Raw genomic sequence first — 15,411 nt, 5'->3', positions numbered from 1 at the left:
CTTGGGAAAGCAGCAGTAACACCTTATCTGCTCAGATACAATACTGCAAGGCAATCTCTTTTCCCCCCCTCTGAAAGCAGAAAAGCACTGCAGATAATATGGATTACAAATTTGCTCAACAGCCTTCGCGTTAGGATAAACAACTATAGAACTGTAGATAGACAAAATAATAAGAGAAAGAAACAGCTAAGTTTAACACAAAAAAAAAAAAAAAAAAGCTATTTTTTACCTGTTTTCCACAAAAAGGTTTTCCTGGGAGCAAACTGACTGAAAAATAAAAAAGGCATTGTATCAGACGTTCTAGATATGCTCTGCTGTTCCAATTCCTTCCTTGATTTTAGAATTATCTCCCCTGTTCAGGCTTAAGGGGATTTCAATTCATGCATCATTTGCATTTACAGAAGACAAGAGGGAAAAAAGGTCAAGAATAAGGTCAGGCCAGTAAAATAAATTCCATGCATTACAACACATTGCCAACGAGGGGTCTCAGTTTGGAAACAAACTGAAACTTCTCAGTCCTGAGATCAGAAGAAGGCGGTATGTGCAAAATACTGGCAATTCAAAGGGGAAAAATGTTTTTCCTACATAATATAAGGTTCCACTGGTCTGCCCTACCACCTCAAAATAAGATTGCAGAATAGCACAGAGCTGCAGGTAAGAAGGACAAACAGGAGGAAAGCATGCAGAATTGACAAAGTTCTTCAAAGGGAGAGAAGATACTGCAGTACTTAGAAATACTATGTGATTTCACATTTCACAGTTGGAGAGGAAACAGTCATACCCACATTGAGATATAAAATTATTATAATCATCTTAATAATAATAACAACAATAATAGTCTATTGGAAAAAGGTTCTCTGCTGGAGGACTTAGATCCCGAGAAAGGTGAAGGGCTCGGAAGAAATAAATCCTATGGGCAAGTGTATAATTCTTTTAGCATTACTTAATTTTTTATGCAGAGAAATGAAGCTGTGCTCCATTTCCCATGAATAATTCTCCCTCTTTGATTTTTTCATTTCCCTCCTATTTCATGTTCACTACACAAAGTGCCTCGTAGCTGTCATTGGATTATATCTCCATGAGGTACAGAAGAAAGGATGGTCAGTACCTGCACTGAATTTAAACAAAAAGGCAGGCAAAGGGAGGAGGGCACCAGAGATCATGCCCATTACTTCTGTAACAATGGGACTCAGGTCAACGAATAATGCAATGCCGTCATTAGCTGTGTCAAATTTTAACGGTATGGGATATGCACAGATTTGGGATGTTTCTGTTTTGAAAAGGGTGAGCTAATGACCTACTCAAAGAGCACTGGCCAACACCAGAAGCAACACCCTCCTCATTCCCAGTGCTCCAGCAGATGCGTGGGCAAAGTTCTCCCTTGACACCACAGCCAGTGCCATCCCATCAATTTACACAAGGAAAGAATTTAGCCCTGAGAAGGTTAACACGGTTTCTCATTAAAGCTGTAATTTGCCCACCCAGCATCCACATCAGGGAATATCTGACAGCTCCGTGGGCTTCCCAGGAGAGATCCCACCCTGCACTCCAACTAAACACAGAAGGCTTTGGGCTGCATTGGTGGCAAGTGCTTCTCTCCTTAGCACAAAGCCTCAGGATATCAGGAGCAAGTTCTCCATTGCCAGGGACCAAATTCCCACCAGCTATAGCAGACCTAGGGTTTCACCCCAGGCCAAAAGGAGACAAACTGTTCCACCTAAAACCACTGGGATCGTACACTGATGTACGACTACAACACTGCCTCTTGTCTCATTTTATGTACCTTACTCCCAAGGTTTCACTAACAAATGCAGCTGTGCAGACTTCAGCATAGTCTACCTATGAGCATAGTGAAATCATCCCGTGGGCTTGTACAACCTCAACTGTGGGGCTGCGTCTTCACTTCGAGGTTCACAATAGGCATTTGCGCATTGACTTCACTGCAGCCACCTTTCCAAAGCAGTGTTATAGCTACTCTTCCAGAACAAGATAGTAAAAACCTTTGCTTAGACCAGAGTACTGGTCTGTATCCCCACAAAGTTAGAAAAGCAAAGGGGCAAGTACCTCTCTGGAATATTTTTTTGTAACTTAATTGTATTTTTTCAAGTTTTTAAAGAGACTGGTGCATAAAACAGAATAAATATCTGGGATTTATATTTTATCAAGCAAGTGGAGAGGCCTGCTCCCTTTTCAATGTCTTGATGGGAACCACTATCAACTGCATTATAGACTGAAAGACAGAGCCTGTAATAACTCCATTTGTCTTCCTGGCTGACGACGCTGGCACAGGGCCACACAATACCTGGAAACTATTCTTCAGTACAGGTGCGAGGCTGAGAGGCAGAAAAGACAGGCACACTTTTGTTATGCTATTCTTACTGTTAAAATCAGATGGCTAAGCAGCTCTGGATAGCAATTTAGCTACTACAAGGTCAGGACTCACTTTCCTGATCTATAGCATCAATAATGCTCAATTTGAAGCACCAGGAAAGCTTAAGTACACAGCACAGCTGTTGTCAAAAACATTCTTAAAACACTTGGCTCTTGCATACTTAATCAAAGACACTGACAACAAATCTACAAAAGGAAAAAAGTTATGCAAGATTACCTACCAATTCGCCTCCTCGGAGACCTCTGCATGCAACATTTTCATTAGGGTGCCCTGTATGACTAACCGTCATTTATGAAATGAGTATTTCACTCTTCCAATTTCCCAGAACCTTTACAGTCTCAACTAGAAAACGTGCATCAGCTCTGTCAGTGCACTAGGTATACTGGGGGTGGCTGCTCCTGTTTTTAATTACATTAGCCAACATAGATAACTATTAAAATGCAGCAATATCCTGCATTGGCTACCATCAGGTAATCATTTTCACATCAGTTAACAAGATGTGATAGATCTCGGGCTTCCAACTAATGCTTATTGCTTGATCTGCAGCCACAAACAAAGGCTCTGTACAGAAGTACAGGAGTTTTAGTACCTATGGGTTTATGGTAGTCAACATGAGGCGTGCCTTGGTTTTGTTTTTATTAATTTTAAAGCCTCTTCTTCCTAATCTTTCCTACTAGAAGGACAGAACAGGCTTAAGCCACCTTTTTAAATATTTCTTTCATTACTTTCTTTAATCAGAGAGTGATAGAGATCCTTGGTGTTTTCTTAAGTAAAGGAATAATGATTTATTTTATCTAAAGGACTGGTTTTTCAGAATACACTCCTTAGTCAAAAATAGCCATTACAATTAAGAACAAAAAATAAAAAGCATGTGTATTTCCTTTAATAAGTTCCATGTGTACCATGGGCAATTCTAGCATTTGTGGAAGTAATTAAAAAAAAAAAATCTACAATTTTCAGTGAATACACAATGATTACTAGAGAACATATTTATGAACAATGGATGGTCCTTATGTGATTCTGGCTCATGGCTCATGAGGTTATACATTGCATTAACCCTGAAGAATGAAATTTCCCCTATGTAATTTGATTGCTTCTCTTTAGAATCCATTTTCTGCATGCTTAAAAGCCAAACGTAGTATACTATTTACACATGCATTTGGGATTCTCAGTTAAATCTACAATTTGAATTGACACACAGAGAAAGAACAACATATACTTTTTTGTATTCTTTCAGATTGTTCTTTGTCTGTCTTGGACAATTACTTTTCAACCTGCTAAAAGCAACTAAAGCTGTTCAGATGAGAAACTACTTCTTTGCAAGACCCAGATACTCCAGGTCCTCTGCTCCAGTGCATCTGGTTGTAAAATTCACAAATTGTTGTAAAACTAAGTTTCCAATAAAAACATGTTTTAAAAAGGAAGGTTGTAGGCTTTACAATTAAAAAATAACCTTGAAAATAGCTTTAAGCATAAGAGAGCTCATACAGCGCTGTTTTACTGTTAGCACTCTGAAAAGTTTGAGGTGTACTTTGTAATTCTTATTTTAGTGAGCTGGAACAATCACATTTATTAACTCTTAATTTCTTCACCAATCCTTTTATTAAGATACCACATTAACATGCTTCTCAATCCCTGCCACTTGCTGTGACTCTACATATGACAGGAGTCATTAAAACCTCCAGCTCCCCTTGTCAAAATTTATGATAGCCAACACAGCAGATGGAAAACTTGCCAGAAAGTATAATTTAAACTGACTAATATCAGACTAATCATCATAAGGACTATCATAATGATGACATTATTCATGAACGCATTTATTTTGTTAAAACCTTCCCACTTGGAAATGAAGATATCTGGCACACTGGAGTGCTGCAAAATCAAAGGAAAGGCAAGCAAACTTCCTGTTGGCTGGTATGTGGGGTCCATGTTAAGACATTTTTCACAACATTTGAAACACACAGAATTTTTTGCCCCTGTGACCAGATTGCCTTTTCCTCCTGTATTTTGTTCTTGGGCTGATATGTTATCCAAAGAGGTCTGGGTACCTCAAACATGTTTAGAGAGGGATGCTAGGTGCAGCAAGTTATGGCAGTACTCTTGACCTTCACGGCTGCCCTTTGGAGACCTCTCATGCAAGCGCTCTTCATGCACACTCTAATTAGAAGTGAAGTATCTATAATCCGTTTGCTAAGGTTCATAAGCAAGGCACTGATAAAGGCTTGACTACAGCAGTGTAAACAGTATTAGAGATAATAAAAATACCACATGATTAATCCCTCCCTGTCTCTCTTTCTACATCTATAATTTGCAGGATGACAAGGCTTAGGTACCTACCTCTGAGAAACCTGGGGAGAATTGGATTAATTAATGATTGCAGAGGGCTTTAAAACTATAAAGTCTTACATGCAGTAAGTGGCTAGCTGTAATAGGAAGCCATTGCTCTCCTTCCTAAAATTGAAAAAAATGTCATCATCCACCACCACAACCACTGACATCATCCTAAAAATACCTCGTATCTGTGAGGAGTGCTCCACTCAAAAAAGCTCAGCTAAGACATATATTCCTGTTTAATAATATTAGTACAGCTTGCTGAAATTCACTGCACCATGATGCTCACTAACACCTGCAATAGCAGAGAGAGAGAGCAAATGAGTGGATATAAGAGAGAGAGGGAGAGATATCTAACTGCCGATCTTTAAAAATGCTCACTCCCAATCCATTTAAAAATGCCTGCCACAAACCACACTGTTACTTAGGTCTTGCCGCTCGGAGATGCTAACCCAATGGACCACAAAAACCTCCTGCTGCGAGCAATTAAAATGCTCACCGCTTGCCTGTCTTTACAACACAAGTATCTAGAGATAAAAACAGCAGCACATTGTGGAGCAAGTTTCAGCACACTACTCCGGCCACCTCCGTTTCCCAGCCTGGCATTTCTAGCTGCTGCTTGTGATAGAACCTGCATTATTTTTTTGGCAACAACTTTCCAGATGGTATTTTTAAACGACATTTTGCCTCATTTGAAGTCTGCTTCAAAACCCAAAGATATTTTTCGTTTGTACAAGCTCCTTGGTAATAAGCCAGAAACAGCAACTTTCATACAGGAGACAGGTTGCAAAGAGGCTTTTGCAGCCCTTGAACAACTCTGTAACTCTATACTGTGACGGTATTTACATCACACCCACATGCTCAAAGCAAAACGTAAACTGAAGGGCCTCTGCTTTTACTGGAATTGTCTCAGTCAAGAAGGGAAAAGCCAGGCTAAAAACGTTTAGATGTGACAAGCTACTTATAAACAAGCAAAATTACTTATTACAAATGAGACAACACACACCTTAAAACTGTACAATGTATTCTGCTGAAGAAAAATAACTTGGATGTGCGTATCTCCAAAACCAGAGCAAAATAAAAGGATATCTAAAATAATACTATTAGCCCTGCAACATATGAACAGTTTTAATTTAAAAGGACACTGCCAAATATGATTTTCAGTAATAGTTTTAATTTGGTTTATTCCCGTATTCCTCTAAGTGGCAGAGCTCCCACTGAGAAATGAGATAAAACAATAAAATGTTGAGTTTTTTCTTTTTTTCCTTTTAGGACCCTGTCATTACAGTATTATAGCAAATTATGATTTTCTTCCTTTTTCAGGATCATGAGGTATCGCTCACAGATGTTTTCTGTTTAAATGTTTTCCTCTAGCAACATAGCCTGTTGTGCAAGTTCTGATTTTTTGGTAAGGCAGGAATTATAATGCCCATTTCATGTTATTCCTTTCAGAATAAAATCATCAACAATGTGACCAACTCTTTCTGATGGCAGAAATACAGTTCCTTAATCAGCCATTTCAAAAATAACCCGTGCGACTCCATGTTTAACCTCTGGCTTTTCTTTGTTCTTAGTGTCTTAGTGCTACAGCACTGGTCCAAAGAAACAAAACCACGAGGAGGCCCTGCAGAAGGACACTTACAAAACTCGATCCAGCTCGAAACAAATACGAAACAACACGGCTATAGAAAATTATTGAGAGTGTCCATTTAAATCACTGCTCTTCGGTTGGCAAAATAGAAGGAAAAAAGAAGGAAATCTAGACCACACGGACATTCAAAGAAATGGGATAAGCACTCCCCGGACAACATGCTGAACCTGATCTCTCCTCTACCCTTCTCCCTGCAACTCTCGTCACCTCCTTCTCCAGAAGCCAACCTCCGCACCTCTCGAGCTCCTCTCGGACCCTCTGCGCCAATCGCCCTTCCCTGTCGCCTCCAGCTCCACCGGGCGAGCCCAGCTGCGGTGATTTGTGTCGGAGGGGAGCAAGACTGTCTGACTACCGGCGAAGGTATGGCACTAAAGAGGCAATTAAAACAACTACTCACATCTTGTGCAAATATTCTCTCCCTCACTCTCTGATACTCCTCTTCTCTCTCTTCAATTGATTTACTTCGTCTGTCATCTCTAAATGGAAGAATTCTGTTTTGCTGAGCAGAAAGAAAACCAGGAGGGTTATATAAGTTGAGCTGTTAAAAACTGCCGTTAAGTAACTATCAGCTGAGAATAATAAATGTTCACTTAAACAAATGAAGCATGAAAACGATAGCTGTCATTCCTGCACGAAGCGCCCGGCGAGGCTGGGCACCCGAAGGTTTCCAGTTAGATACCGCACGCGGGTTCGTAGAGCGAGTGGCTGAAACGAGGCTTTTTCTGCACGGCTTTTGTGGACCCGCTGTCCTAAAATCGGGTGTTCTCACCCCAAGCCTAAGTGCCATTGCTCTCGACTGCTAAGATTTCTCGACTCTCCTACCGGCTGCGAGGAGCAGGAGGGCAGGCAGCGCTGCGCTACCTACGAAACTGAGGATGAAAAGAGGGAAAACTAGGCTGCAAGAGCTAAACTGCAAATCCTAGAAGAAACCCACCAAAGTCTACGTGCACAAGGAGGAGAAGTCCCAAATATTGGGCACGACACTTTTAACCATTTCCACACCAGAAGGAACCCTCGACTGCAGTTTCGCTGGGGAAAAGAAGGGCCATGTGCCTCTCGGCAAATTGCAGTGCAGGAAATGGCTGTGCCGTGGGAGGGAGGAGAGGAGAAGAGGACCCCCAGCAAGAAATACTTCATAGGCAACTGGGTTTCAAGCACTGCTCCTTCTTCCCCTGCACCCCAGCACCTGGTGAGATAGTTCATGCTGCCTTCCTCTGGCTGATCCCCATGTTCACCACACCCTGAAAATTCTTGGGGTTTGTTTTCGAAGCTAACTCGGATGCAGCATAACTGGCAAGGCTGCTACACACAACGAAAAGTCAAGGAAAAAAAGGGGCGGAAAAAAAGAAAAAGAGAAAGGAAAAATCAGTCCTTTACTGAAAACATGAAGGAGAGTGGCAATGAGAGACTCACTGGGAGGTCCCTCCACAAATATAACCTAAGCAAAGAAAGCATACGCTGTCGTCTTACCTGTGAGAATTTTCTCATAAAAGCAATTAACGTCAGAACCCTTTTTGAAATTTTTTTTTTTTTTTTGTTAATATATTCCACATACACAGCTTGCACTGGATTGAAACAGCACAACACCCGCTTTTAAAGGCAGCACAAACACACACATTTCCCTGGCTCTCCCCTACTCATCGGGCTCACCTAAGGTAAGGTAGTGTTATGGCACAGGCAACACAGAGGGGGAACGTCTGCCACAGTACATGCACGACAAGCAAGTAAGTTACACAGACAGTAAAAGGTGGTGAGGGCACAGGAGGAGGGAGGGAACTAAAAGATGAAACTGATTTATTTTTGTCAGAAGTTTAATTTAGGATGGTTTAAAAAAAAAATCAACCTGGCCTCACCATCACGTTTGTTTGGGGCTTTTTTTTTTTTTTTTTTTTTTTTTAAAAAAAAATGTATTCTTTTTTTCCTCTCTCCTTTTTGGGCTACATCAGTTTATCATCGGTCCATACTGAAATCCAACTCTGAATGGGTACAACAGAAGGAAGAAGCTGTAGGGAGCGGAACAACTGCCATAATTAGGCAAGACATTGGGAAATGCGACTGACACAGCCTTCCACGCAGCCCAGAGCCGCTGGCATTCCCCCTCCCGTGGGCATGCAGCAAGTCCTGCGCCAAGCAAACCACCCATGCAAACCCACACACTGCCACGGCTGAAGCGGCCACGCCGGGGCTCGATGCTACCCACGGTGGTACGTACGCCAGAGGAGGCGGGGAGGGGGCAGGAGGGCAGGGGAAGAGGAGGAGGAGGAGGAGAGCAACAACAAAAGAACAACAATAACATCAGTCAGCCCACCTTCAAAAACAGAACAAATTTCAGCAACTCTCGAACCGAGAACCAACCTGATTGTCTTCTTTATCAATACTAGAGTTATCTCGCTTCAAGATAAATCGCTTCTGGGATTCTTCACCTTTTTCATCTTTTAAATGTTCAGAAAACCTTTGCTCTGGTCTGCCAGCAAAGTAAAACATAGCAATAAAAAAATCTTTCTTTTGGTTTTGCTTTGATCTTTATTTCTCAGTGCTCTTTGTTTTCACAGAGGCATTCAGTGCAAAAGCAGTTAACATTTGTGGTCATGGTGAGACGCTGCCTATAGCTGTCTGAGGCCGCTGTATCGCTGCTAACTGTTATTGCTATAAATAGCTTTTGTTGTTGTCGTGTAACAAGGAGCGGGAATCCAAAGTCTCAGTCACTGAAATATTTAGACTCTCCTCACTGTGACTGAAGGACAGGGAAAACAAATTAACATACTGTATGTTAATTTGCTTCCTTCAGTAGCTATGACCTCCAGCACCACTGCTGCTTAGTGAAGCCCGTCCACCTTTAAAAGTAAGAAAAAGCCGACAGGAGTCTTAAAAACAAAACCAAGAATTTCCTCACTCCTAATAAACAAAACCAGTAATGGGGGGGGACTGATGGTGTTTTGCTTAAACAAAATCTCTCATCACCATTAAGTGGGGAAAATACTCCAGAACAATCATAGAGTATCAATTAGTTCAGTGATTGAAACCCATCCATCCATATATTTATTTACTTTTAAAAGCCAAACCCCACTGGTTAAAAGCTCAACATTTTCAGGTTTGTAAGCTGGGAGGATACTGTTCCACGTTCTCACCTTGAACAAAAAGCAGCATCTCATGTTACCTCACCTTGCACAAAAAGCAAATTTTAAGAAGCATCTCACATCACTGCCAACACCTCATATAGCTGTCAATAAATAACCCTCCAGCCTGCACCACTCCCAAACCCAAGCCCGTAATGTTTTAAGCCCCACTGATGTCCATAAGGTGACCAATGGCCTCGAGAACTGAGCTGGGATTCATACGCTGCCATCACCCAACTGAGGTGCTGCTAATGCACAAGCTGTTTTTTAAAAGCAGTAATACGCTGTGTCACACTGTGAGGCTTCTATCGGGGAATGCAAACCTTATACTCTGTGCTGAAGGAGCTGTCAACAGCAGTACTGATAAGAGATGCTAATGTCTAGAGACCTACATAAACAAGACACAACGCTTCCACTGACATTAATGGATTGATTGTGAAGAAATTGAAAGGTAGAATTTACAGAAGTCAATGTCTTTGTAAATAAAAGTCTGCTACAAACTTTAAAATAAAAACCTCAGCTTCACCTTACTTCAGAATGAAAAATTAAACCAGATACGTAAATCGGCCATTTTGTTGTTATAGCACTCAGATTTGCTCTTAACTAATTAGCAATGGATTTCAAATCAAAATACAGCACATATTCATGCCATAATTACAGTCCATTACAATTCATTGTCAGATGCACAGGAAACATTTGTAATAAACTGTTAGAAATACAATATTAAGAGACAGCAGCATTCCTGCCTCTTTTTCTGTACGAATTTGAAGGACTCCCACTTCTGCTCACCATTTGCATTTTTGTGACAAAGTGACAAAACATACCGGCACAATTTCCACAGATTTTGGAGAATTCAAGAAACCTTTGTCCATCATCTGTAGGTGCTAGCACTAACACAGTCAGCAGACTCTCCAGATGCCCTACTAGCCTTTTTCTGGGAAAGCCCTGAGTAGTATGACTCTCTGCATAGTTTTCTAACCTAATAGGCGATTAGTGACGTTTCCTCATAAACAGAAACTTTGCAGCCACAAAGCTGCATTAATAGATTGCCAGGTGGGTTGTTCTGCCTTTCCTCCCATTAACAAGCACTGGGCCTGCACAGCCAGAAATGAAGATTCATTCCCTCAAATATTCTGCTTTGACAGGACCAGCTAGGGAATGTTATTTTTCTCTTTTTACATCCTAAAGCACAAACAAAATTTCTGCAATTGTACTATCAGTGTAAAATTTATAGTTGTAAACTATCTGCTGAGCATTTAATAAACTACATACCAAACGTAATAAATAACTGGGATTTTAAAATGCAGAAGGAAAAAAAGTGATCAAAAATGGAAAGAAAAAAGCTTGACAAAGCAATTTGAGAAAATGTCTCCTCCAACTACTAACTTATTTAAACAACAACATGGTTTTCATACTTCACAGCATTATTTTCCTTTTTTTAAATTGCATTTTTGCTTCATTTACTATTTATAAAATGTTTCCACTTGTCAGAAACTAATAGGAGAAGCGTGAGATCAAGCCAGAAGCCTAAACTAATGATCTAGTACGTGCCTGTTAGTAAAATTAATCTACAAGCCTAGTAGGTGATTAATCTCCAGTTGTGAAAAGAAGTTTGCTTGGGCAGAGTGACTCTGCGAATGTGCAGAGCATTTTGGAGCGCCGCGGTACTACCAGCACCACGAGAAGGTCCTTCCCTCCCAATCGTCACTGCAATTCTGGGTCACCGTTACCAGTGAGGTTGCAAACAGCATGGCCAGCTCAGTTAAGGAGGATACAAAGCCTGAGGGAAGACTGTCAAGTGAGAAATAGGATACCACAGCAACAAATTTCTGCAGGCACATCAACCTGCAGGTTTCCCTCAAACATTAAAAATCAGAAAAGGACATTTAGTTGAAAGAAATGTAGCCTAACTATTTTAAAGAAGATATCAGAGTCCAGTGATATTTACATGTTTGTGTTTTTTTCTTCAATACTGTTTACTGCATTTTCTTTTAACATCTATTGCAAAAATGTATTATTAGTAGTATACAGATGGCAAACAATATTTAGAACCAGTAAGTGGAAGCAAATGCTCTAATCGTTTGGGTAGAGAAGAGGTTGACTGTGCAAAGATTTGGGTCTGGTCCTCTGATGGAAGTCAGTGCAAGTTCCACAGTCACAGCTTTGAAGTGCCCTGTAACCAAATAATGCATTTGCTAAAAGGAAGCAGAGACATTGTGGTTATTCTGGGGAAATCTGATGCATTAGTTTATGAATTTGCAGGTGAATCAACTGCTTGAAAATGGAAGAAGATAATATGCAATTTTGAGTAAGATACAGTATACTGTCAATATACTAATACAGTATATAATTACAGTAATACAGCGGATACAGTGAATTCATCTCATACAAGCCCTAAATTAATAACAATCACATTTACTTCTCTTCTAAGCTTTTTTAGCCCTGATACTGTCAGCAGTAGAGTCTGCACTATATACCAAATTGTGTTCATGCATGTAAGGGAGTGAATTTATCAAGCTTATTTTCAGTACTGGATTCAAGTCAAAGCATGGTTTACAATTATTATTACAAACCCATGTGAAGTCAGGAACCTATTCACTATTACCACATTGGTTACCTAATTTAGACCTTCAAATTCTAGCCACACCTCAGTTTAGGTGGTAAAAATGGGATTTGCATAGCCTTTTTGAAGAGACACTGAGTACTTCTGAAGACCTTATCACTAACTCAAATACTCTAACTATTTAGGGATCTTCTGAGAAGGAGAAGAAAAAAAAAAAACCACAAAAACCACCCCAAAAAAACCCACCACCCAAACAAAACAACCTGCAATATCTATCCTATGTTGGTGGGTTGACCCTGGTCACACAGTATACCCATCTACGTGCTAACAACCATGTGCAAGAAAACAGACATGCCAATGTATGCTTACAAAGAGTGCTGCCCACCTGTATGACATTCAGCATTTCATTTAGCCCCCATGTCTAGAATCACTGGATCACCTGAAAACCTCAAACCCCACTACTCCAAAAAAGCTTGTGGAAGAAATGCCAATTTCCTTTCAAGTCAATAGGATTTCTGTAATTTGGGGACTATACTGAGAAAACCAGGAAGTATGACTCAATTATACCTTAAAGACTCAGAAACCAACACATGTGGAGGCGGAAATCACACAGGCTAAAAAAATGTAAAGTTTGGGGTGGTTTTTTGCTTGTTTTATTTTTATTTAATATAACCTGTTGATCATCCAATTTTTTATTGCTTGAGAGTATGGGTAGAAGCAAAACATCTGTGCCCTAATAATGCAACTTCACAAAAATACAATCGCATATGAACTTATTTAATATTTCCTAAAAGTTATCAGGTAGCTTAGTTAGTAATCTTTCTGGCAGTGTTTCAGAACAAAACACACAGTGCATTTCCTCCTTTCCTGTAAAGCTTTTGATCAGGTGCTACGAATGTTTAAGAGAAATTGGATCTCAGAGTAAGTTAGTGCTCTTTGTCATGCATCCTCAGGCAGCTGCGCAGCCCTCATCTCACCCCCAGATCTGCCAGAAAGCCCAGGCCCTTTCAGCAGCCCAGACAGCCTCTCTTCTCCATCCTGCCTAGCAAGGTAGCACCATGCTATTCAGGTAGGTGCCAGCAGGATACCTACAAGGAACCAACTTCAGTAGGTGACCTGCAGCACCCAAACCTTTTGCCATGAAAAGCTTCCCAAAACTCTCTGAGCATCTGCTGATTTCTGCAAAGTCTGCTCCCATCGCTCAATACCATTGGAAACCTTTTCCTAATCCATTTTCTGTCACAGTGACAAGAGAGAGAGGATGGATTATGAAATACCTTTTTGGTGAGAACCATCCCAAGGATGGAGACTGCACCACCTCTCTGGGCAACCTGTGCCAGTGCTTGGTCACGCTCATAGTGAAAGTATTCCAAGCACAGAAATAAGAAACTTGCTCCATATCTTGAAGTGACCGTTATGATGATCTCCCAACACAAAGACGAGGCTGAAAGAGTCGAAATGATCATGGGCTGCATGAGAAAGAGCACAGCCACTAGGAATGGGAAAGCAGTATTGCCCTGAGATTTTGCGGAATACTTTCCCCAAGTCTGGACCTGATATTGCAGTGAAGTTTGCAGAAGTGCTCCTGAACCAGGGAAAAACACTGGATAGGAGGCTTAATGATGCCCGTTACATACTGTGTCTGGCAATTGGGTAAACCTGGGGAGAGTATTCAGGTCCTGGGCAACTGGCTCTAGGTGGCCCTTCTTGAGCAGGGGAGGATTGGACAAGTTGACTTCCAGAGACCCCTTCCAACCTGAACCACACTGTCATTTTGTGAAACACTGAGTCAGATATATAGTAATAAATCTATAGCAGAACAAAGCTCCATTGCTACCTCTTTTAGATGTTTCTGCATCTGCTTTTTCTTTCGCAAGTTGTCCATTATCATTTACCTTTCTCATTTTATAGTTACTTAAAAGCCATCTGCAGTCCTTACTTAACAAGGCCCCCACAAAGACAACTTTGCTGGACTCATTCCTTACAATGAAGCCTATATATTTTGGAAATGGTAAAGCTGGAATAAGCAGCAAAACATTTCTGTGTGTCAGAAAGGGGGGGGGGGGGGAAGAGTTAAGATTTTTGATAGCAACATCCATTTTAAGATTTTTTTCCTATTATCATTATGGTGATTTTAATGGGAGCTAATTCCTTTCACTTCAGTAGAGTCCCTCTGAATTTATCTCTGTATGACAGAAAACAGAGTTCACCCCTCAGGCATGTTTTTTACATGGACTCTTTAAGGAGAATTCCCCATTACATGCTCATTTAATACTTTTGATTCTGAGTCAACCATTGTAAGTAGTAATGAAGAAACCCCCAAACCATAAGTACCTTAACCAGGTACTTGCTATTTAATCAAATTACAGATTGTAAAATCATATTGCAGAGTGGTAATAGCTATCAGGATACAAGGATTAAGGAAGTCACAGGGCATTTCCTTGAGTCTGCCACATTTAGAAGCAAACTAATCCAGTTTCATAGACGTCTATTTGCATGGAAGATAAGAAATGAAATACCGGGGGGAAAAAATGTGCACTCATTTAAAATAAGTTAATTAGCTCTGAAATAACTGGCTAAGAAACAGGAAACAGATACCACACCAAAAGGACAAATGGAAAGAGACAAGCATGAGCTTTGAACATTACAGCTCTGAAGACTTAGTCACTGTATTAGCAGAGCACACAAACAGTCTGGGATTGTCTGGGCTGACATATATACAGCACATAAATCTTTATTACGAGGCATATGTTTCTGACAGCACCACAGTGCACAGGCTGTTGCAAGATGCCTTTCAAAAGAAGCAACCACCTCACCGTGTGTGGAAAAGATGGGTTTACCAGTACAGCGCCTGATGTAGCTAAAAATCTAGCAAGTGCTGTAGCGCATGTCATCTGCAAAAGCCTCACAGGTAATAGCGAAGCAGCTGTCTGAAGGAAGGCAATGTAGGAAAGCAAGTTCAAAAGTGGAGATCGCTGCAGTGTGCGAGAGTCTAAAAAAAAAAATGAACTCTGCATTTGCAATACAATGTTCATTTAATGCACATAATGGGGGCCAGCATGTTAATGTTCCTCTCCTGAATGAATAACACCACAAAGTGAAAGATAGGTAGGATAATGGGGCTAGGAACAGACAAAACACCACCCTTGGGTACCCACAGGACCATCGTATGGCAAACAAAATGAATAACTGACAAAATGTTCTTACACAAGGATGCCATCAGGAGAGCAATGGGACAGTGAGAGCGGGGGAGAAGCACTGCTGCTGACAGGATTCAGAGAAGTTGTGAAGATTTAGGGCACTTTTATGCAGGTGTTCTGATGGTTTAACGGTGTTTTCTTGTTATTTGCACTTGTCT

The 15,411-nt window shown here is 40.7% G+C and overlaps 1 protein-coding gene across 1 annotated transcript in view; it reads right to left on the bottom strand.

Annotated features, from left to right (window-relative positions):
* ARPP21 (cAMP regulated phosphoprotein 21) overlaps positions 1-15,411 on the bottom strand; it is a 105,646-nt gene that overhangs the window by 69,896 nt on the left and 20,339 nt on the right. Inside the window, exons 9-11 of the mRNA XM_075728209.1 lie at positions 8,730-8,838; positions 6,772-6,873; positions 230-267 (exon numbers count right to left, since the gene is read on the bottom strand). Coding sequence (XP_075584324.1) covers positions 230-267; positions 6,772-6,873; positions 8,730-8,838 — 249 coding nt within the window. The remainder of the gene's footprint in view (positions 1-229; positions 268-6,771; positions 6,874-8,729; positions 8,839-15,411) is intronic.

Source organism: Pelecanus crispus, chromosome 2 (genome assembly GCF_030463565.1).
Source record: "Pelecanus crispus isolate bPelCri1 chromosome 2, bPelCri1.pri, whole genome shotgun sequence".
NCBI lineage: Eukaryota > Metazoa > Chordata > Aves > Pelecaniformes > Pelecanidae > Pelecanus > Pelecanus crispus.
This window is presented reverse-complemented; position numbering and strand designations above follow the sequence as displayed.